Genomic DNA, 25,419 nt, shown 5'->3' on the forward strand with positions numbered 1-25,419 from the left:
ATTTTGGGGCCGGTCTTGTTTAATATATCTATTGATGATCTGGATGAGGGGATTGAGTGCACCCTCAGCAAGTTTGCAGACCACACCAAGCTGGGTGGGAGTGTTGATCTGCTGGAGGGTAGGAAGGCTCTGCAGAGGGATCTGGACAGGCTGGATCGATGGGCCCAGGACAATTGTATGAGGTTTAATAAGGCCAAGAGCTAGGATCTGCACTTGGGTCACAACAACCCCAGGCAACGCTACAGGCTTGGGGAAGAGTGGCTGGAAAGCTGCCCCACAGAAAAGTACCTGGAAGTGCTGGTTGACAGCCGGCTGAAGATGAGCCAGCAGTGTGCCCAGGTGGCCAAGAAGGCCAACGGCATCCTGGCCTGTATCAGAAATAGTGTGGCCAGCAGGACTAGGGAGGTGATCGTGCCCCTGTACTCGGCCCTGGTGAGGCCGCACCTCGAATACTGTGTTCCATTTTGGGCCCCTCACTACAAGAAGGACATTGAGGTGCTGGAGCGCGGCCAGAGAAGGGCAATGAAGCTGGTGAGGGGTCTGGAGCACAAGTCTTATGAGGAGCGGTTGAGAGAGCTGGGGTTGTTCAGCCTGGAGAAGAGGAGGCTGAGGGGAGGCCTTATCGCTCTCTACAACTACCTGAAAGGGGGTTGCAGAGAGGTGGGTGTTGGTCTCTTCTCCCAAGTGACTAGTGACAGGACTAGAGGAAATGGCCTCAAGTTGCACCAGGGGAGATGCAGACGGGATTTTAGGAAAATTTTCTTTACTGAGAGAGTGGTAACACAGTGGAATAGACTGCCCAGGGAGGTAGTTGAGTCACCTTCCCTGGAGGTATTCAAGGAGCGTGTGGATGTGGCATTGTGGGACATGGTTTGATGGGCATGGTGCCGTGTGGTGTGGGTGGTTTTTTGTGTGGGTGGGTAGTTTTTTGTGGGTTTTTTGGTTTTTTTTTTTTTTTTTTAATGGTTGGACTTGATGATCTTACAGGTCTTTTCCAACCTCTGTGATTCTGTGATTTTTACACCCTAACATGTGGACACAAAAATGCTACTTCTGTGCATGTATAAGTAGTATGAAGTACATTTGGACAGCACGTGCAGAATAGTAGATGCAAACTTAGATCATCCGATGCTATCTTAAACACTTGATGTAGGCTTTTATTTTTGGTGAATATTGACTTCTTCAAAATCCGTTCTTAATATGATTTTAACTAGTATTCCAACAGAAAAAACCATTTCATTAAACAATCTACTGGTACAAAATCTAATTTTAAAATGTTTACCATTTCATAATGTACACTTCCAATAACTTTGGCTTTGCTTTCCAAACAGCCAGCAGGACATTCATACCTGAGAAAATAAAGTACAACTTCGTCTTAAATCCTGGGATTACAAAAAGGGAAAATATTCCAGCTCACATACAAATATAGCCTTTTATAATAATCTCAGAATGACAACTGTAAAATTTACCATACCTATTGCAAGTTGTTCCTTTGCACTGATCTCTTAGCCTTACTTCACATGAAACAATCTGAGCTAAAACAAGCAAAAAGCAATTTCACTGCAATGAATTTGATACTATATAATTCAAATTTGTTGACCACTTGCAAATCAGGTAAATTCCTTACACATTTGCTGTGTGCTTATTACTTCATTTTTCTCACTGTCATCACTGCCTGTGGAGCCTGAAGGTGAATGAGTTCTTGGCCGGCTTTGCGCCGTTGCATCCTGGGCTTTGGATCGCTGACGTTCAATCTCATTGGTTTCCTCTTCTGGTTCGTGGGGAGAGTAAGGCCTTTCTGAATCCTCTGTTTCAGAAAATGGGCAAAAAATAATCTCTCAGGCAAAAAAAAAATCAGTGTTTGTGGAATGTAAATCCCTTACCATGTTTTGGCAACATGGCTTTGTTCTCACAAAATGGTGGATGAATACAAGCAAGAAAGCAAAGCAAACTTTCCACTGCTTCATAAGATGAAGACCTCAAACTTAATAATACATCTCAAGTATCTTTCTGATGCTGAGAACAGGTAGAATTGTTCTAGCACAGGCAGCAGAAGTGAGATATGAAAGTCCTTTTAAGACTCCTGTTTTAGTATCTTCTTTATACCATCAGAAAACCAACAGAACAAAGCTGATATTTCTCTGGTACACTGGAAGAGTTTTTAGCAAGTTCATAAATAACTTCTAATTAAAGAAGATGATTTCATAAAAAATACACCTGAAAATTAGGCCCTTCTAATCATAAATAATGAAAATAATTTTGAAATACTCATCACTGAATCTACATTTCTTACTTAAGCAAGAATGAGAAGAAAGGAATTTAGGTACACTGGTGCAGCTTTTATGGTCCATATGAATAGATTAATAACTTTCAAAAGTTACTAACAAAAATTGCTAAATTACTTGCACACAGAGTAAACGAAAAAGTAATAGCAGCTTCATAATATGCTGTGCTTCAATGCTATAAAATATGAATAGCATTGTGAAAATTGTAAGAAGTTAATAACCATTCTGATTAACATTTTGTTTAATTACCAATGCCTTCTAGTCTTGCTCTTGATTTTTCTTATAGCAATGCACATGCCTATGTCACTGAGATAACATGTTTCCCTATAAACAAATCACTGCATAGACTTCCACTATAATTACAGAAAGGCATACAAATAGCACACAGCGACAGTCTACATCTTTGTGTGCTAAAAGCCCTCAATCAGTGCTTAAATCAGCAGGAGTTCAGTACACTCCACTCCCTCTGGTGAGGCTTGGCCTCACATATCATAAGTACATGACCTTATTCATCATAGTAAAGCAGGTCCCTACCAGGTCTTCGGACACATGCACAATATATTCTATTCCACTATGTTAATGCATAATGAGGAAAGAAAGCAAAAGAAAGGTTACATTTCTCTGCCCATTTATAGTTGTACTGTTGAAACAGGACATACCTCTGTAACAAAGATTTTCTCTGCAACCTCCTCCAAAACTAGGGGGACATGCGGAACAAGGGCGGCCAGGTTTATAAGGAGCGTGACCCCACCAGTTACCCCTTTACACCAAAAAAAAAAATTAGCAAAACATGCCTTAATAAATGAATATTTTAACATTAAACAGCATTTAATTTGTGTACAAATAAACGATGAAAACCAGCAAACACTTACACCGTAACATTGTTTTGATATACCAAATGCACAGGAAGTAATTGAAACATTCATGCAGAAAAAAATGAAGTACTGCCGTAAGCTACTGTAAGATCTTTTTAGATTGGCATAGCACTGTAAGACTAAATTCCTCAATTACATGAGAACAGGCTCTGCTCCCCTAAATGGAATATTCTATAGAATCTGATTTTAACCATGGGCTTCATGTTACACATTCCTTAAAGTCACAATGGGAAGATTTACCTATTTTTCAGACAAATACCACACTACAAAAAAGATCTCTGATGTTGCATGCTAAAACAGAGGCCAGAAAACTGAAACTCTAGAGAATCACAAGAAGTATTTGTGCAGCCAAAGGCTGCCTTGGGAACAATGCTCTGCTTTGTAATAGTACAAAAAATAGAAAACCCAGACTGATTTCCTTTCAGATTATTTCCTGGATTATTATAAAGTATCTTGCCCACTCAAGATATTATTGGGTGTCAGCCTACTTACTTAGGAGAATAATTGCATACAAGATAGACTGCTTTTGGCCAAATCTGTCCCCAGATGTTCATGTTATGACACAAATTAATTGCACAACCGATTCTGCTACTTGTAGCCCAAACAACCTATGGAAAATGGAAAGAGAAAAGCATGTGAAAACTAAAGCTGATTAACATAAAATCAAAACTGTGTCCAAACTTTAACATATAAAACTCAAATCACAAAAGTGATGTTATATTCCCTTCTGTTATAAATGGGTTGAAGTGACCCAGTTACAACTATCAAAAAGCCTTTCGGTTATATCCTTATTAGAAAGAAAAGATTTGATACAAAAGATATGGCTCTCATTTTGTATAAATGGTCTAAGCATGTATTTGAAAGTGCAGCAAAATATTTACAAACCATGATCTGAAGAACTGATTCTTAGAATTACAATTAATAGATAATCGTGAGTTAGAAGAAGTTAGGTTCCTGTGCCCTGGAGTTCTCAGCACAACCTAAGGACCCAGAGGGGGTTAGATTGGTTAGACTGAGAGACTAGATATTTGTCAGCAGGGAGAGGAAGTAACATAAATGATAAAACTATTCACAAAAAACCTTATATGCTGAAAAGACTCAAGTCATGGATTTTAAATGAATATTCTTTCATGTCATTGCAATCTAAGGTGGCTCCTTTATTTATCTGTTGTTTTCATTGCAGATCTCAAAATAATCTGAATGACAAAGGCTGGAACATTCAAATTAGACAAATATGACAGGCGCTAAACTTGTATTAATTCACGATAAGCCAGCTGCGTAGTTCCAAAAGGATTTAGGAGTTGAAAGAGATAGGTACTGTGAAGAATTAGTACCACAAAGAACTAAATATATGTATTGTAGATCTTGCATGTAATGGATAAGTGTAATTATAGGTATTTTTACAGAAATGGTAAATAAGAATATGGAGGTAATTCTGTCTTAAAATTAGATACAATTGTGCTCATAAACAAACAAAATAAATGTTTAAAAACTAATAATTTTGAAGTTTTCTAATATTATTATGAATATTATACTAAAATCCAGGTATAATCTGAGGATCCCACATTTCCCATTCACTGAAAACATGACTGTTCCCCTCTGGAAAAATTCAGGCTAGATACACAGATTTCACAAGTACCAAATAAATTAGTTCTTACGCAATTTCAAAATCTTGCTGAAGTTAAAGCAACATGTTAAAAACTGTTGTTTGATCTGAGGAATTCACTTAAGAAAACCTCTTTTTTAAAAATGTGCTGTTTCTTCAGCATATTACAGAAAGGACTACCAGCATACCAGCACAGAGATTAGATTATACAAAGGGCACTGAGCAGTAACACTCAGTACTGGGTTTTGTAAGCTTTTTCCTTAATCCTGTTAAGGAAGCGATATTTATGAGGATGAAATCTAAAGATTTGTATGACAACCCTACTCTATGTCACCAGCAGCCAATGTTTGAAACTATGGAGTCTAATGACAACAAGCCCCTTTTGTGCTTTAGTGCTACGGTATATACTGCAAGATTAGTATGTTTTACGTGTCACACAGCAAACTAACTGGAGGTCTTAACCACTCTTTTCCATAGCTGACAAAAACCAAACCCACCTACATACCTGTGTGTAATGTGTACAAACAGGACCAGAGCATTTGTAAGGACAATATGGGTTGCATTCATGAGGATGGGGATACGTGAAATCTCTCACTTCATCATACCATGCTTGGACATGAAATGTTGGAGGTCTGTACCTATGAAAGCCAGTAGCAGTCTATTAGATCATTCAAAAGTTGTAGCTTCTATCATTGTACCTTTATGCAAATTTTGTTAGGTTTAAAAAACCCCACATATCTAGTATAAAACAGTATCTTAAACTACCTTCCCCAGTGTGCCCCCAAATTCTGCCCAATTGATGGAAGAAGGCTTGCAGGCCCATGCTCCCATAGACAGGTTTCAGCCCACGACTCTGCAGATCTCTCCAGTTCTGTGTCCCACGTCTGAAATTTGAAAGAAAAAGAAAGGGACATCATCTTAGAAACACTTGGTTAGTATCTCTTATTTAAAAAAAAAAAAAAAGGATTGTCCATTTTTAAAGCTACTGGGCAGAAGACTAAAGAAAAAAGCAAGACTTGACAATTTTATGCCCCGTTTGTGATACGTAACAAAAAAAAGTTTTCACCAAGAGAAAAAAGAAGTTTTAATCCCTGCACAGCATTCTCTTTAAAAGCATGTGCAGCCACACTGCAGTGAATAAAAGACAAATATGAAACTAAAAGGCTTAGTTCAACTTTCCAAGCTAAATTAAGTGCATTTTCTGTCTTGTGAGATTTCTTTTTAGTAATAGGCACTTTTCTTAGCCAAAAGGGTATTATCCAACACTTTCAACATAAGGCTTTATTTCCTCTAAACCAATAGTTTATTTGAAATGAAAGTGCTTTTCTCTCGCTTTTCTATAATCAGCTTTTGTTGAAATAATACACAGTGCAACACAAAATATGAAAACTAGAGTAAGGTTGTCATTCATTGGTTTTATGGCTAGGTTTGCAAAAAAGGAGGCATTCATGTTAGTAAGAGGCATGCTTAGGACAAGTTAAAGAAAAAGATTATAAATTATTATCACAATTGTTTGTCCTTATTTTTTATTCTTTAAGGGACATGGAAGAATAGGCTTGTAGCTGAAAGGCAAATGCAAGTTTCTTTCTTTCAAAAGAATACTAAAACCTACTCTTCTTGAAAGAAATTATACCATACTGTGTATGCATAGTTTTTACTGTGTTAAGCTGGGGTTTGCTCAAAGTGGTCCCTCTTGTGCAAAGTATCCATACCATTGCTTGACTTTTAAAATCTCCTGATAGTTGCAGAAGTAGTTTGCAGTTATCTGGCTCTCTGATACCAACACTCAGGTTAGGAAACTGAAATATTTCCAGAAAGGAAACACATTTCTTGATAGAAGCACAATTATTTCATCAAAATTTCAGACTAAGTTTCTTTGAGTATTTCCAAACCCAAATTCCCACGCAGACACTGGAGATCAAGTCTACAAATTTTTGGCACAGCTTAAAGGTAAAAAACTCCTTAACACAGACAAAGAATACAGAAATATAACAGACAAATTCCATGTGCTAGGATTTATTTTTCTCTTGATTTTGACATGCAACATTTATTTTGACAGAATTACTCTAACACTACAATAATGACAGAATAAAGCTTTTAACCCACATATGAATACAAAACCCACTGACTTTAGAAAACAGTAGGAATTTTCTACTCACCCTACTGGGCCTGTATTTCAATGTCATAAGCCATAACATTCTCTATTCTTCATAAAAAATATTCTAATCTTAAATAAGAAAGTTTTATATGATAGTTTGTGTAAATCTTTTCTTCCCTTTCCATGTCACACCATCATAAATAGTTATTCTTCCTATTGTACCCATTGTAAAAAACAAAGATTAACACTCTTCTTCCACATACATATTTTTTTCTTATATATTGTAGTACAATTGCTTCATCATTCTACAATGGAATCACGAGACTAACATTTTAAAACAAATGCACAATATATTCTCTTGCAAAGCATGCCTCCACATTTTGAACTCTGAAAACAGCAGTCATCATTAAAGGAATTGTACTGTTGTGGTTTTTTTTTTTTCTCCATGCAAGTTTCAAAATATTTTATGCAGCTATTTTAAGTGAAATAATGATTTTTGGAAGATCAGAGCTAGGTAGTCAATAGTAGCTGCTTGAATCAATTCCTTAAGCTTGTGAAGTAGTTAACTTTAACAAAATTTGCTTTTAAAGACTGATGGTAGCTATGCATGACAAAGCCACCCAGAACTCTGCAAGAATAGCCTTTTGATGAAAAACTTAAATTCATCATTAATACTCCTGACAGATAAACACCCTCACTCCAAGGTATTTTTGAGATTAGACACTGTCTTCAAAAAAGTTCCTTCTTTTTTTAACTGTTTTTCTGCCTTCATCCAAATATCGTCTTCACTCCCCCCTGCTTGCCTAGCCAGAGATAGGCACACTTCTAGGCCACAACCTTAGCTACAGCAAAGAAATAATCTTCATGGCTGAGCAGATGGGATGCAGTGAAGCTCTTTGCAGGTAGCATAGCGCAGGAGACAATATCAGCAATGAGGAGCTTGGGATGCTTGGATATTTTTGCTCATTGCACAGTCATTCCTGACTCCAGGAAAGGTTGGTATATGAGCTAGAGAACCAGCTCCACTCTCCCACAAGAATGGGTTTTTGTGAGCAAGATTATCTCAGAGAGGAATCTGCACAATTAATTAAGGGCAAGAGGTCATATCTTTAGGCTCATCATGAGGTAATCACCCTATTTCTTTTAATGGTAGAGTTTAAATCTGTCCCATTGGTGCTTTCCAGGGTTTTTATTTGCTACTGTTTATGGTGAAGTGAGCCTCATCATAGTGCAGTTTCCTTGAAGCAGTTTCATTTATGATTTTGCTCTGGAGTCCTCTAAGACAGTGATAACATCAGCCTTCCTTGGTCACTGCCCTTCCATGTCAATCATAATGACAGGTCTAATGACAGAAACTCCACAGAGTCATCAGTTCATGACAATCATGAGAGGAACAGAAGGGAATGAAGTCATAGGGAACTTAGACTTGAACTAATCACAATTTTTAACAGTTTTCATTGAAAACAAATAATTAGAGGATTAAAAACAAATTGTTTCAATTGAAATTTTTCAATTTTCCTTTCTCTAATCAAAAATTCAAAAGTATTCTAACTAGCATTAACAAGCTAGATAATTGTCATTTATTAGTGTGTCAAAGAAATAAGAAATCTTTAAAATGTACTAAGATAGTAATTATTGAGCCTAATGAGATACATTTTCTTAATTAGCATGGTAAATTTTTATATAAAATATCTTCACATCATTTATTCAGTTTTCAACTGTTCTCTAAAAACAGCTTTAGCAATCTGACCTTTATAACACTGGAGAAAGAATATGATTTTTAAAACTTGAGTAATTCATATTTCAGTACCTTTATAAAATGTCTGTGATACTGTCTCATGGGAACTGTCTCATAAATCAGAATTTAAATACAACCACAAAAAATATCAAAAATATGCTATAAAATTTCACAGCATACATTTTATACTCATTAATTTTTATTTCAATTTAATCACTAAAATGTTGATTAGAAGTAGTGAATAAAAAGTTTTATGATAAAAATAATCAGAAATCTAACAGTAAATAGTTGCTGCTGTGTAAGGATTGAATTCACCCAATTATACTGCCTAAACCGAATGTATGGTAGGCTGATCAATCAACAGATAACCTCAACTTCAAAATGTTATGAGATATCTGGAATGAATCAGATGTCAAAAACCCTGGATATATATTTTGAGTTTGCAGCAAATGATGCCACATATCTTGCTTTTCTCCCTGATGCATGTACCACACTATAAAGTCACTCCAGAACAGTCAGCTGTTCAGGAAATTGTGTGTGCCATAGAAGAAAGGACTCATTCATTTGTTTCTCAACCTTTAACACCTAAATCCCTTATTTCTAAAGCCATGTACAAAAACTACCTGGCATGGATATCATGCACCTATAGCTATAACAGTTTATTGTCAGAAAACACTGCCTATTATCATGCCAGCCAACGTTTAGTTTGATCCGGGCTTTTTTTGGATGAGAAGGAGGTCATGAAGAAATATTGACCTACAGTAGAACTTAATATTGCTTCTTCATCAAGACTACATTTGAGTTCAAATGTGCTCAAATATAAATGACTATTGTTGTTACTGGAGCCAGTTATTTCAAAGCTACTTCAGGTATCTCAGTCCACAGTGTGGAGATACACCAAGTAGATCACCAAGATATAGCTTAATTTATTCTTCAATTTAATTATTTAAGTATTGTTTTGGTGTGTGATGGAGTACATCTCAAAACCATTACACATTCAGAGGTAAAAAATCTGTGAAGTGTAAATCACATACAGGAAACAATCTCTTTAATTGCAGTATTCATCATCCAGCTGTCTCCTAAATCACATCAAATCTATGAAATATTCTGGAAGACAAGACCCAATGTCCCAGTTCCAAAGAATTTCCTAGAGATCCAAGTCACTTTCTTAATTGCCAGAGACTTCCAAAAGAAAATTAAAAGGGGATAAAACACCAATTATCTCCTAAAGTCAGTGCAAAAAAGGTAGAAGGAATTAGAAGTCACAGTTACTTGGGTCTCCAACCCCTACTAAGACAGAAGCAATACAACACAACTCCAAACCACAATGTAGAAATGAGTAAGTTTTTCCTCAGTCTCCAGGATCACTCTATTTTTAATAAAAAAATGGGAAACTGATATCCTAATTTCTGATGCAATTCTTGAGAAGACTTTATCTTAAATTTACATCTGACTACTGCAGTGATACAAAAATTTTACACAGGTGTTAATAACATTATGAACAGGTACGGAATTTCTCAAAACAAATTAAAAAACTTGTAGAAGAAATCTGATAGACTGGAATCCCATATCACAGCTAACACAGAGTAAGTTAGCTTAAAGGTAATTTTAAAGGTCATTTCTACAGTTACTGTTACAGGGCATCGTGAGAAACAAGGGTTAAAAGTTAGAAAGAAAAGTGTAGAGAAGATACTTTGTAACAGCTGCACCTGCTACTTAGACATATTAGAGATAAAGACTGTCTCCACTGACTCTCTGCTGATAAAGATTGTCTTCACTGACTCTCTGCTAACTAGCAATAATGATTAGCGCAAGGACGAATCGTAGAAAAATAGAAAAGACTGCCAAAATAGTGCCCTAGAGTTAACCTGTCTCATTATAATCTCATTTTAATACTAAAAAACACACCTCCCAGCTAGAGAAGCCCCAACCCAATTTAGCCCCCTACTCTCTGAGCATGCGTGGTGAATTAAGAGAGAACTGTAAGTTTAAGATGAAGTAAGAAAAGTATTAACCAATAGTTATTAAGGAGTAGCACCAGTAGGCGTAACTAACTTTGTTAACTGTTTTAAATACCTGTCATGATTTTAACCCTGTGTGCAAGCTTTGTGGAGAAATCCCCTTGCACCCGGCACCGCAATAAACATGCCTGCTTTATAACTCTGTGTGAGTTGTGAAGTTTGTTTCCGCGTGTCGATTTTGGCGACCACGAAGGGACCCTCTCTGCCCGGCTGCAGGACCGGCTGAGAGGGGGACATCCTTGGCGCGCCCCGAGATTTCTCGGAGGACCTCCCTCGCTCGCCCGATCACTGCAGGGGCAGACAAGGACCATCAGCGGACCAGGTATGTTCAGGAAGGGGAACCTGTAAGTCGTGAGGAGACGTCCTACGCGAGGTAAAGAGCATTGGTGCTCGCCCCAGGAGGGATTCGAATCCAGTAGTGAGGACGTGGGAATCCCTGTATAGGGAAGTACGCGGGAGTGCTCTCTGCTGAAATTGCGGGGAGTATGGGATAGCTACCTGAACGCGGGAATCCCTGATTAAGGGAAGTACGCGGGGCTGCTATCATTTGGATCAACTATTATAACCCATGGGAACTGAAATTTATATTATTGTGGCTATAATTGGTATTTTATGATAGTCATTACAGTCTATATACTTAAGAAGTTTTGTTCCCGGTACCGTGTATTCTGTGAAAAGTGCTTCATTATATACAATTAATGTTGTTGTAAGTTGTTGTAAGTTGGGTGAGTGTTTGAGTGAGTGAGACGCTGTCGGATTGCGGGGCGAGTGCGGAGTCCTGATCCACGGTTCCGAGTTCTCCGCAAGGAAAGCGGCCAGAGACGGACGAAGTGTATGACAGACTGTGTTAATCGAACTGATTGTTAACCCTTATTGTCTTATACACAGATATCAGGATTTTTTCATGCAACCGAATATGTTTTTGAATGTTTTGGTTGTAAACAGAACGTTTGAGTACAGTTTGGGGACGAGATGATTTTTGGCATAGTGAGTGTCAAGGAAGCAGGTGCTTTGTGGAAATATAAAAGGTATAAGGAATCAGTAAAAATGTCGCTGGTATGTGTGGGGGGGAAACGTAGAACAGAATAGTGACGGGTTTATTTGGCGTGGAGTGCCTGTCTGATTTGCCATTGGTGTTGCTTGTTTGTTTGTGCTGTGTTTGGAGTGTCATAAGTACAGTATTTCCTTTTGACAATTGTCTTGAATTTAGGTGCATTCGCTGTGGGGCGAGTACGTCCTTGCATCTTTTGCCTTGGACAAGGTATTATTGTTGTCAATTCAATCCGGTTGTATTCTTAGGCTGAGGAATAAGCCCCTGCGGGCAGGGTGTTCATTATGGGAGGTAAACAAAGTGGCGGAATATTGAAAAGGAGCCTTCTAGGCTGTATTTTAGCTCACTGGAAGGAGATAGGAGAGCTGCCAGGAGGAATCGTGAGCAGAAAGACTTTAATAAAAATGATGAGGAGAAATGGCCCTTTAAGGGAACCTTGAATTATAATACCTTGTTGCAACTGATGTTGTTTTTGAGGGGGAGCCGGTACCGCGTTTCCCAGATGGGGTGGAAGCAGGGAAACGGTCCCGCAGCCTCCCCCGGCTGGGGAGGGAGCTGGAGCCCAGTAAAACCGCTGTGACGAGGCCCGAGCGCGGTGCTGCGTGGTGTGTGCCCAAGGGGGCCCCTCCCGCCTCAAAGGTGCTTCTCAGACGCAGCAGCCCAGCTGCTCAGAATCACAGAGAAAGGGCAGACCCTGTCCTTGATTTTATTTTTTTTTCTCAAGATGAAACCTATTAACCAAGCTTTAACACCTACGGATGATGATTTTGTAACAGTAAAGGAGCTACTGGCCAAAGTGAAAAGGCGTACTTTTCAAAGCCTCTTAAATTTAGATTGGGAAAACAATTGGGAATACACAAATTCTTATATATGCCTAACTCACCAAAACGTCTATTGGGGCGAGACTTACTGGAACAACTAAAAGCGGAAATAAAATTTGAGAAAGCAAAAATAGAGCTTCAAGTGGGGGATGACCAGCTAATTGAACTTCTGAGTCTGGCCCTCATAGATACTCCTGTTAGCTCAGAAATATCTGATGAAATCCAGAACCAAGTATATCCAGGGGTATGGGCCTCAGAAATACCAGGAAAAGCAAAAAAATGCCTCCCCAATAATGGTCAGGCTCAGATCAGGGGCGCGGCCTGTAAGAATTAAGCAATATCCCCTCAGAACTGAAGATAGGGAAGGAATCCGACCAATAATCAACCGGTTTATCAAATATGGGCTACTAACAGAGTGTGAATCGGAATATAACACTCACATTTTACCTGTCAAAAAGCCAGATGGTAATTATCGAATAGTACAGGACCTCAGAGCTATTAATAAAATTGTTGAGGATCTGCATCCTGTCGTGGCAAACCCATATACATTATTAACTAAATTGACACTTGAATTGGCCTGGTTTACTGTATTGGACCTAAAAGACGCCTTCTTTTCTCTACCTTTGAGTCCAGAGAGCCAGTTGCTGTTTGCATTCGAGTGGGAAAACCCGGACTCTGGGAGAAAGACACAATTAACGTGGACTGTGTTACCACAGGGGTTTAAAAATAGCCTCACTCTTTTTGGGAACCAACTAGCCAAAGACTTGGAACAGTGGGAGTGACCACATGGAGATGGAATAATGTTACAATATGTAGATGATCTCTTGATAGCCACTAAAACAAAAAAACTATGTATACTATGGACAGTCAGTCTGCTGAATTTCCTTGGACTTAATGGCTATCGAGTCTCTCCACAGAAAGCCCAAATAGCTCAGCAGCAGGTAACTTACCTCTGGTACGAGATAACTGCTGGCCAAAGGACCCTAGGAACAGCAAGAAAGGAGGCCATCTGCTAAACTCCTCGACCACAGACAACTAAGGAACTCCGTACGTTTTTAGGGATGACGGGATGGTGTCGTCTATGGATCTATAACTATGGACTCTCGGTAAGACCACTCTATAAACTGTTGAAATCTAATCCAAAAGACCTCACCTGGAATGGCGAAGCAGAAAGAGCATTTCAGCAGCTGAAAAGGAAATTAATGGAAGCCCCTGCCTTGGGGTTACCAGATATTACTAAGATGTTCTGGTTGTTCTCCCATGAGAAACAGGGAATAGCTCTGGGAATCCTAGCCCAAAACTTGGGACCATATAGAAGAGCAGTGGCGTATTTCTCCAGAGAACTTGATGAAGTAAGTAAAGGTTGGCCTAGCTGCTTAAGGGCGGTAGCAGCATTGGTGTTAAATATTCAAGAAGCACGTAAATTTACATTGGGCCAAAAGATTACAGTGCTGACATCTCATACTGTATCCACAGTATTAGAGATAAAAGGGGGGCATTGGCTCTCACCACAGAGATTCCTTAAATATCAAGCTGTTCTGGTGGAACAGGATGATGTGGAAATAATTGTTACTAATATTGTCAATCCAGCAACTTTCCTCAGTGGAACCACAGGAGAACCGGTATCACATGACTGCCTGGACGACTGAAGCGGTCTATTCCAGCCGACCAGATCTAAAGGAGGAGCCACTGGAAGACGCTGAGGATTCCTGGTACACAGATGGAAGTAGCTTTGTTCGACAAGGCGTCCGCAGAGCAGGGTATGCAATAACCACCGTGAATCAGGTAACAGAATCCGCAGCCCTTGCCCCAAATACTTCGGCACAAAAAGCAGAAATAATCGCTTTAACCCGAGCGTTGGAACTAGCCAAAGACACGAAAGATTAATATCTGGACAGACTCCAAATATGCTTTTGGGGTAGTCCATGCCCATGGAGCCATATGGAAAGAAAGAGGACTCCTATCCACCCAAGGGAAACATATAAAACATGCTGAAAAAATTCTTAGGCTCCTGGAAGCAGTACAGCAACCTGAAAAAGTGACTATCATGCATTGCAAGGCTCATCAGAAAGGAGATACCGCTCAAGAATTGGGCAATGCTATGGCAGACTGAGAAGCCAAAAGAGCAGCTGAGAAAGGTGAATTAGAGGTGCAGTCTTTGGTCCCAGACGGTAAAATACAAATTGATTGTGAATCCAGGTATTCCAAAGAAGATCAGAAATTAGTTGAAGACGTAGGGGGAGAAGTAGAGAAAGGTAAGTGGGCAAAGACTCTGCAGGGCAAAATAATAATCCCATTTGCGTTACTGTGGGCCATAGTTATAGCAGAACACAGGAAATCCCATTGGGGAGCTGAGGCCTTGTATAAACATTTGAGTCAGTGTATAGTTGCCTGGAACCTCTACACCACTGTTAAACAAGTGACACAGCAGTGTGAAATATGTTTGAAAAATAATCCTAAGGTAAGCCCTAAAGTCCAGCTTGGACAGATAGGGAAAGGAAACTATCCAGGGCAGCAGTAGCAAATTGATTTCTCAGAACTTCCAAGAAAAGGGGGGTTTCGATATCTGCTGGTTCTAACAGACACCTTTTCAGGCTGGCCAGAAGCATTCCCTTGCCGAACTAATAAGGCTAGAGAAGTAACTAAAGCACTATTACAAGAAATAATACTGAGATTTGGAATTCCTGCAACAATCTCCTCAGATAGAGGATCACATTTCATTGCAAAAATTGTTCAGCAAGTTAGTAAACTCTTGGGAATAGATTGGCAGTTACATACCTCATATAGGCCACAAGCAAGTGGTCAAGTGGAAAAGATGAACCACTTAATTAAGTTACAGATTGTAAAATTGGGGCAGGAGGCTGGATTGTCTTGGCCACAATCATTATATTTGGCACTCCTGAGGATTAGAACAAAACCCAGAACTAAAGAAGGGTTGAGCCCTTTTGAAATACTGTACGGGAGGCCCTATATTGTACAGGCAGGAATATCAACTCAGACTGGAGATGAAACCTTATCTAATTATATGATAAGCCTGCAAAAACAACTTCGGGAGATAGAGAAACTTGTTTTTTTAGGAACCAGAGCCCGAGGTCTTGATGGGCCAGTGCATGATATTAAACCTGGTGATTATGTGTATGTGAAGTCCTTTACAGATTCACCTCTGAAACAGAAATGGGAAGGCCCCTTCCAGGTGCTGCTGACATCCCATACAGCGATCAAGATTAAAGAGCAGACCTCGTGGGTGCATCATACCAGAGTAAAGAAAGCCCCTAAGCCACAATGGGAATCGACATCTATGGGACCATTGAAGCTTCGCATTCGAAAGCGGTGATATGGATTCTTATGACTCTGCTGAACTGTAACCACTGTTGGGAGTGGCCTTGGACAAACGCTTATTTTGGGTATACGGGAAGCTCGGGAAAGGGTTGAATTTGGCAACTGTGGCAATATGTAATAATAACATGACACTGCGACCAACTGTATGGGATAGAATTGGTCTATACCTGGATGATTGAGAAAGGAAAGGAGGTCCAGATAGGTTGTAGACTCCTTAAAGTAAGTAACCCACCTCCTCTCCAGACCCAAATTACTGTCAAAAATGATTCTGTCTGGGACTCTGTCAATACAACAGGTAGCACAATATGTAAAAGAAAGGACGTTTGTCGGTATCCCTTCAATATAATTCAAACGGTGGCATTTGGTTAATTTTACCTTTGACCCTACTAACAACACAGCTACAGCTTTTGTACTGACAATATACAAAGCTTTAGTGTATAACATATACCCAATTGTTGCACTAGGATTAAATTACCATGGAACTGTACTTTATCCCCTAGGACATAGGGTATGGGCTATGAAAATAAGGAATAAGTGGCAAACTATTGATGTCGAGGCCTGTATCGTACGAGACCAACAAGGATTTATTTGTGAAGGAAACACCATCAAAGGGCAAGATATTTGTCTTGACAGTGAACAAAATGTTTGTCACTTTGAGGTGCATCCCAACGAGACCCTAAGAACCATCATAATTTACAGGGGTATGGGATGTGTTTGTCTGAGATCTCAATGTGATCTTGTACAAGTAGATGATCAAATGGTGGACAACTTTGTTAGTCTTACAGGATGTGTATTTCCTCTGTATCATGATGGGCAGTAATTAAAGTCTTTCTTCCACTTTCTTGAACTTGTTTTAACAATCTTTTTAAATTTTCATGATGTAATAGTTTTCTTATTAGAGTGGGATTCATTCCAATAGGGGTGGGCTGTATAGCCTGAATCTACGTATAATTAAATTGTAGCAATTGATAAGTAGTAACAGGAGCTGTGTAGTTAAAATCACATCCTGTAAGACTAGGCAGCTGATTCCTAGGTCTGACAAGCATTTTGACCAGCAATAGTTCGGTACTACGTGCAAGGTAATTCAACCTGTTTACAAAGAAAAAGTATTGCTCACATTGTCAGAAAACTGCATGTGGTCTACCTTTTGGATAAGGGACCATCATCAGGGTTGGCTTTCTACACTGAGATAGAGAGACAGGTAAACACTGACCTTATCACCAACTGCTCAGCAACACAAACCTACTTGAAGCTATTCCTTTTGTTTCACAGAACTCTGTTAGAGTAGCAACAAATGTAAAAGGAGTTGCTAGCATGTCTTAAATTGAAAAATGTCCTTCTACTTTCCAAATACTTCTTGCATTTTTTACTACCAAGAGAAGATCACTCAGTGATGCTAATTATAAAGACCAAAATATGTTACCTAGCAACAGGAAGACACAGTGCTACTGCAGAGATTGGGAGAAAATAAAGAGGTTTTTCACCCTCTCGTCCATCAGCAGTCACGACGTCAAAGTGGTTGTAGCTACCAAGTTACGTACCTCTCTTCCCTTCCCTCTCATACAGATCAAGTTCACAACTGCACACAGCTTGAGAAATGCACATTGTTTTTTTCTGCTTCGGACGTAAGAGGGCAAGACAAGTGCAAATCAATACATACTCAAGTCTAAGAAAATGGTACCATTTTGTGCTCCACAATCTCTTCAGTGCTGTAGTTCCTTCCCTGATGCTACTGAACACGGGGTTATCATGACAAATACAGCTTTCTGGCTCATAAACTACATTTTTCCCAGAGTAAAATTTTCAAGATGGCCTTTGGTTCAGTGCTTTCTAACCTTCTGCATACATAAATAATTGTGCACCAAAACTCCAGGAAATAATGAGTGATCACCCTTTGAAATTTCAGTCTGTGAAAACTTGCTCCCGTTATCTTACCTCTTTTCTATATTACACTTAGGCATTGAATCTTTCTTAATTTCAGCTTTCACAGATAACTGTTTGTGTCTAACAAATTAACTTTTTTACAACTGCAGTTCTGCAGACTTTGACTTTATCAACTTTTACAAGTCACGTACATGGCTTTTACAAGTCATGTACCAGTTTTACAAGTTTATGGACCTGGCTTCAACTAGAAAGACATTAATCTCTTATATTCCAGCCCATATCTGATGTTTAATCTCTTTGAAAATTTTCTTAAGATTTTTGTAAACATCTGCTTTAAGGATGGAATACATAATTAAAAAAAGACTATTTTAATTCAGCTACAGATGATGGTATTGTCACAAGTCTACATTTGCTCTGAGAGCATACAGGTATACATTTCTTCTGATTCACACAACTGATTTAGACATCTGGTACATTAAATGGTGCTAACAGCCAAAGGGATTTGGGTAGTGTTACGCTGATAGCTGACGGCTGGAGCGTTGAGTACACACATATTCCTGAAGACTGCAGGAACAAACAACTTTAGACATCTAGGTCCTTATGAAGGCAAAGGATGATGTTCCTCCCTCCTCCATTATTGCCTACTGGTCTAGTTCCAAGTGGTGGACAGATTCATTAATAGAGACCTTCCTTTATAAAAACAAATAATGGTTTTGTTATTCTAATATTTTTTGTGGCATTCACAAGAGCATGTCTGTCCTTTGTTGAACAAAATGAAAAACTGAAACATTTGGCAGAGACTGCTGAATGGTAGTGAAGCGATGCTGATCTTAATGTTAGAGATGCTCATTGTGCTTCAGTTTTTGATATAAAAATTTCCAAATTCAGGAAGAGAGGACCAAAAAACAAAAAAAAAAAAAAAGAACAGGCATAGGTAATATAGAGTTTGCTGATACTCAAAACCAACATCCTGCAAGGCAGACTTCCTCAAGCAAGTGTTATCGAATACTTAATCAAGATATTCTCTTAGCTTTTAACCTTGCCAAATGTACTCTTTCTAAAACCCTTAGGTCATGCAGACATGACTAAGTTCTCAAGTAACACCCCTCTCTATGACAAACAATCTTTTCTTCTAATGAAACATGTACATTTCAGAACAGAAGATCCAGACGCTGGAAACCAGCTTTTTAGCCATCCAAGAAAGTTACCAGCATAACCACTTCCCTTTTACTCTTGTATCCATCCTCTTGTGTGACAGAAATGGTCTACATTAACTTTTTAGATACCATTGCTGTGAAGCGTGTTCCTCCCATGGTATAGTTCATCCACACACAACAACCCTTAGTTCAAGGCTCAGTGCTGCCCTAGACTTGATTTCATTATCTACTCTGAATAGTTTACCACTGACAAGTTGGCATGGTCTATAGCTCAGATGCTTCTGCTATCCCAAACAGTATAGCCACACAGTAAAAATGCTATTTCAAACTTGTATTTGAGCCACTATGTACAGCAGGAGCATTGGCTAAACTTCCAGCCCCTGCAAGCTTCTATTTTACAGTAAAAGAAAACATTTAGCTCTACATACTTCAGCCTTACAGTCTCAGTAGGGTTGTATACTTTATCTAGTGTCTTCCTGTTTAAGCTTTGGAAAACAACTTGCATATCATTTGAGTATCATGATTATTTATGCTATTTCTGCTGCATTTCTGAGAGTTCACACAGATCTACTACCTAAAACATTCCCGTTCATGAAGCCAGCAGACAGGAAACAACGCTGATCTTTTAAACTGGGTTGCAATACTACCATAACTGAACTCAAAGTGGATTAGGGTTCTTTTTTTAATTTAGATCAGGAAGGTGCTTTTGAAATGAAAGTCCTGATCACTCCCATTTACTGTGCATCACAGAGTACTCTTGGAGTACAAGCTGGATCCTTTCCAGATAAAATGCCAGGAGTTGTGCTCCAGGAGTGCACCTAACACTTTGCAGTTGTTCATGGGTATTCAGTCCACACAGACTAGACCTAGCTCAAAATGAAAACCCCTGAAATGCAGACAGCATGAATGTCAGATCCTCAGCACCAATTCTTTCAATCTTTACAAATCTGCTCCTATTGCACCACAACAGTTGCCAACACGGGCATTGCCTTCACCAGTATCTTGTTAAAACCTAGCACACCATCAAAGACATTCACACAAAAATGGCATTATCAGTGTTTCACAAATGTCCCACATATGCTAGACTAGCTGAGGCTAAAACCCAGGTGGCAGATTAAACTGAATGGTAGTAGCAGTTACCGACTCCAGCTGCTGACTCTTCTTCTACCCCAGAAGGTTACAAGTTTTGCAGCAGGGATGTTGCATGCAATATGGATCTTCTGCATGCTTCTGGTTTACAACATATCACATTAAAATAAACCACAACTAACACTAGTTTAACTTTACAAACTGGACTACAAATTGTGGTATTTAACCTCTGTCAACACGGGGTTCAAGTAGCATGTTGACTGAAACCAATGTTCTGCTTATAGAGGAGCTCATGTTTCAGTGAGGCTACCACAGCTTAAATTACAATTCATCAACAGCCAAACTAATCACATGGGGTGGGATTAACCTGCCCTGAATTTAAACAGCCTCAAAGCAGATACCTACATCTGAGCTAATTATCTAGATCACCTTTGCAGTTACATAGACAAATAAGCATCTATAGAGGGAGATAATTTTAGCTCCCCACCTTTAATTGAGATAAACTGTGTGTTGGAGATTCTCATTTTTCTCTACTAATTATACAGGAGACTGGTTCAAATGCAGACATCTACACCACAGACATCAAAAGCTTGGTGAGATGAATCCCACCATTTGTGTTGTGTGAGTGTTAAATCAAAAGAGTACATTCTCACCCAAGGCAGAACAGCATAAGCAAGTCCACCAATTATACCAACTGCTACTGCAACAGAACTGGCAAGCCCCGTAGCTCAAAAAATGTTTTCCCAGTAAAATACAAAAAATACAGTCATAACATTTTAACTGGAGAGATTTCCATATACATAGAAAGGCAGAAAAAAATCATACGGAATGGGACTATATGGAAAGAAAAAAAGAGCTAAAATTTAAGCTCAGTAAAGATGGAAAAGTAAGTACAGTGGGCACCACTGAAAGTAAACATTTACCATGGCATAGCATAAATACCTCATTGCTGTATACATTCTAAATATAGGGAGAGAGTGATAAAGTAAATACCACAGTACAGTATGGGTATTTATTTACTTTTTAATAGAATCCACTGTATTCTTTAAGGCTAATGACACTGAGAAGGAAAAAAAGGAAAGATGAAACATAGAATGAGAAATGCCATGAGCAAATAAGCCAGAAATACAGTTAAGAACTAGAAGTCAGCTGCATGGCACCAGCACAAAGTGACAGAAAGGTACAGCTGAAAATTACTTCAAGAGACTGATCTTGACTGTAGTCTATCTAGCCTCTTCCACTTACCCAGAATCAAATATATGTATTATCCACATTTTTAAAATTAAAACTAGTAACAGTAGTTTCAGAATAATATTTACTGTAATTTTCTTCTGGAATTTTATGGCTGTAAGAGTAAAGAGGATTTCCTTGGTATGCAACCTAAACCTCCTGCCCTGCAATGCTAGCTGATGTTTTATTGCCAAGAAAAAAGAAATCACTCTCTTTCCTGTAACAATCTTTTTTTATTTCCCAGATAAAACAAACTCAGCTGCTTCATTCCTTCAATCTTCCTCATAAATCACGTATTTTGTGTTTATAATCAATCCCATTAATCCTTTCATTTTCTCTAGAATAGGTAGACCATTCTTAAAAATATGACCAAAACTGGACATTGTATTTCAGACAAGGTCTCACTAGTTTCACAGAGAAAAGTCTCCTTTCAAAGATTGCTGCCTCATATTATTTTTTAACTCCATGCAATTCCTGCATCTTTTTATTCCAGTGTTACCTCTACATGTTATTCCTTGTATTTTACCTGTTTGATTTCTTCCTTATTCCATATCTTGCAGTTAAATTTCATCATGTTGATTCCAGGCCATTACTTCTACTTGTCAAGTTCTTCTAATTTTGATTGTGTTGTCTAAAACAACCCTGACTGTGCCCATGTTAATGTATTCTGCAGTTTTCAAGTGTATTCTTTGCTCACACAAGTCATAACCTAAGTGCTTAACCAAAAAGGGACAGGCTCCAACAGCATCAACACCTTCAATCTTCTGCCAGTTAACAGGAAGCTTCTGTCAATTTTCACTTGCAAAAATGTTGGGGTGGAGAGTTTCAAAAACATGACACCTACTACTTTCTTCTGACACACTACGCTGGGTCAAAAAAAAAATACAATAGATTGTATTTTTGTCAAAAAAAAAAATACAATAGATTGGTCTGACATGATCTCTTCTTGATGAACAGACATCGGCAGTTTTCATCGCCTTGGCTTTCAGTTATGCTTAGGTGAGGCATTTTCATCCATACCAAGGCTGCTGAAGGAAGTCCACGGAAACTAATGATAATTAGCACATCTGAAAAGTCAGTAACTTGCACATGACTCAGATGCTTACCTTCAGTCACTTGAGTTTGAAAAAAATGTGGCCTCCATACTCACCCAAGGTCCCTTACAGTATACAGCAGAATGACCACAAAAACTCGGGAGTACTGAAACACCAGACAACTCTCCTTGAAAATACAAAACCAACTATACTAACTACTACTGATGTATCTTTTAAGCACAAAGAAAGGGGATTGCAAAAATTGTTAAACTTTCCACTACCAAGAAAATTGGGCATCCGTTTTCTGTTGGAGGACTACTACCTGTCTAGAAATGAAATGGTAAGGACCTTATGCGCTACCATACGGCAGACCGGAGTTTATAGAGCCTTAAACTGGGCAGAGATCCCTGAATAGACCTTGAGGTTTCAGCTACTCTTTTGGAAAAGAGTAAAAGGCAGGAAAACCGTGGCTTTTGCCTGGAAACAGGAAAGCTGTATGAGGCCAAAAAAATTGTTCCCGAACACTGAATAAATTGCACCAATATTTAGAAGTATCTCCCTATTACAGTTTCATGTGTTTGAGCTTTTTGTGTTCAAAAAGTAAAACCAGGAATAGGAACAAGCAGACATGACTAATCACATTTACTTCTGTGTGTACTCTAAGCATGTTAAAAAAACCTTGCTGGAATATTCAGCTTTCCAAGGTGTTCTGAAACACTACATTTACTTTGCTACTTTTTAAAAGCAGCGCATAAAGACTTTCTATTAGAACATGACTAAAAATCATCTATTCAATTCTATATTCTGACACGAATGGAAGAGAAGCAACAGTGTGAAAGCTAATCTTGGTTTCTGCATTTTGTCCATTGTCAAAGTATGAATTACACATATTCATTACAAATAGTATTCATAAATAGTTATAGCTAATTACAAATTGACCAGAGCACAGGTTCTTACCTCAAATCCTAGTCGTGCTTACCATGATAAATTAGCTATAACTGATTGCTTGCATACAGCAGTTTTAGATATGCTACAGAATTTCCTGGACTTTGAACAGGAATTAGCTGCAGTATCTCAAGTATGTGTCACAGTGAATGTTTGCTTTTAAAAGATGACCACTGTGATTTGACATAAGTGAATTAAACTTACTGCCAGAGAGCACCCATTGATCATACGTGACTTGGCACTACTGTTGGAAATATATTTAAATAAAATCTAGAAAAAGAGTTGGAAAAGTTCCTGACCAGAGAATTCAGGACAAATATATTGTGATATATAGTAGCCAAAATTCTGCATTTTATGAGTGAAATAGACTCATTTTAAGAAGCTGTTATCTTCCTTCATAATAAAGTAAACATTGTCCTTCTCTATATGGACAGAAGATAGTCTTCTTAATGAATCACACTTTTCTAACTATGATAGTCACTTATGCTAAATCTAAGGTTGAGAACTATATTTATAGCCAATAGGATAAATTAATATCTAGCATTTCAATGAAATTATGTTAAGAAATATATTTTTTTTTCTCAGTTAAAAGAAAATATCTTAAGTTAAAGAAGATTCCCAGGCAGATATCATGAAGATAACAGGCTACATGGAGTTACTTTTATAAATCTCACTGATTCTTCCAGGTATTTTGCATTTAAGCTCTGATTCTGCTACTACTGATTAATTTTTAATAATCTTTTTGATATGGGGGATGAAGAAGTTCTGACAGCAAAAATAAAACATAAACAGTGTCTGTCCTGTGTTGTTAATTATTTTATTTTGGGAAGGTTCCCTTAAACTTTGAGACAGTGAGCCTTTCTGCTACTTTCCACTTTCAGTTTCTTTACTTGGAGTTGCTTAGTTGTTGTTGGCACTACATCAATAAAAGTCATACCGTGGACTTATCCACTTGCTTTCTTGGCCACTTCAAATTGCACAATCCTTTGCTAAAATTGCCAGAGAGAATAAGAGGATAAGTCAACGTCACTGTGTTCTTTGATGCAGTGTCAGTAGCCTTTGAGCACAGGCAAAGGAGCTGAAGCACTTCCACCAACCTTTGAAGTGGAGCAGAAAAGTGGAAAACCAGAGGGAAAGCAGGCAGGATTCACTCTGAATAAAGCTGCTCTGTTCTTGGCACCCAAAGTGCTCTCTGGCCACTTAAGGGATTCCACAAACCAAAGTCCTCTGCTCGAAAGGAATGGGAATTGTTTTTAAGCAAGCGTCCCCGAAGAGCTTTGGCAAAACGGACAAGATACACTAAACAGAGACATTAAAAAGTTTTGTCAGAAAGGTCTAGGAAATTTAACAGGGCACTTCTGTTCAGCACAGAAAAAAATTACCAAAATGTGTAAGTCCACTATAAGGTCCTTTATGTTTCCTAATGCTGTTTTAATTCTCCTAAGTAGACTACAGACAAAAAATCTCAGCCGTGAGCTGACAGATACACATAGAGAGAGAAACTGCTACATCCAGATTTAGGCAGATCATAGGATCTAAAAGCATCACGAAACAGCCAAAAATTTATTTCAATCCCTAGTCAGTCACTATGATTACACGAACAACGTTTTACTATTATCCATGCAAGAGCTCTATCTGCTAGTGGGTTCATATGATCCAAAGCCCACTGATCTATATTTAAATACAGCAGGAATTTGCCTGAGGAAAAATTAAGAAAAATCTAAATGAGAACTATTTATAGCCATTCTTAAGTTTCTTCTTCTGAAGTCTTCACGAAGTTACTGAAATGGAGAGGCAAACCTTCAAGCCTCCCAAAATATAAAGCCCCACAGAAGTCACGAGTCAGTCATGGTTTTAAAAGGAATTATATGGTACCAGCACTTTCAACACATCACTATCAAGGTTTTCAAACTAAGACCTTCAGAGTTATTATACCAACACAAAGAAAGAATAAATATATTTCTTTTTCCTGTGAAAAAAAAATGGATCCAATACTGCTGCCAGATACACATCCGTAACTGTCCCTAAGAACCATGCAGTTACACCAAACAAATTATTCTAATCTGTACTTTTTAAAAAGTACTTCTAGAAGATAGTATTTTCTTCAGAAGGTTTGTAAAATAAAACTTTATAGAAGAAAGGAGTGGGCTTTCCAATGATGTCCCCAGCATTTATTGGCAGGATCCAGCCAAAAGACAACTAAAAATAATCAAAGAAATAAATACTTCCTTGCCCAGGAGGACACT

The 25,419-nt window shown here is 38.4% G+C and overlaps 1 protein-coding gene across 1 annotated transcript in view; it reads right to left on the bottom strand.

The window, feature by feature from the left end:
• CRISPLD1 (cysteine rich secretory protein LCCL domain containing 1) overlaps window positions 1–25,419 on the bottom strand; it is a 48,727-nt gene that overhangs the window by 15,133 nt on the left and 8,175 nt on the right. Inside the window, exons 3-9 of the mRNA XM_059836228.1 lie at window positions 5,532–5,650; window positions 5,272–5,404; window positions 3,653–3,768; window positions 2,945–3,045; window positions 1,628–1,807; window positions 1,475–1,535; window positions 1,283–1,349 (exon numbers count right to left, since the gene is read on the bottom strand). Coding sequence (XP_059692211.1) covers window positions 1,283–1,349; window positions 1,475–1,535; window positions 1,628–1,807; window positions 2,945–3,045; window positions 3,653–3,768; window positions 5,272–5,404; window positions 5,532–5,650 — 777 coding nt within the window. The remainder of the gene's footprint in view (window positions 1–1,282; window positions 1,350–1,474; window positions 1,536–1,627; window positions 1,808–2,944; window positions 3,046–3,652; window positions 3,769–5,271; window positions 5,405–5,531; window positions 5,651–25,419) is intronic.

This window comes from Gavia stellata, chromosome 3, assembly GCF_030936135.1.
Source record: "Gavia stellata isolate bGavSte3 chromosome 3, bGavSte3.hap2, whole genome shotgun sequence".
Taxonomy (NCBI): Eukaryota; Metazoa; Chordata; class Aves; order Gaviiformes; family Gaviidae; genus Gavia; species Gavia stellata.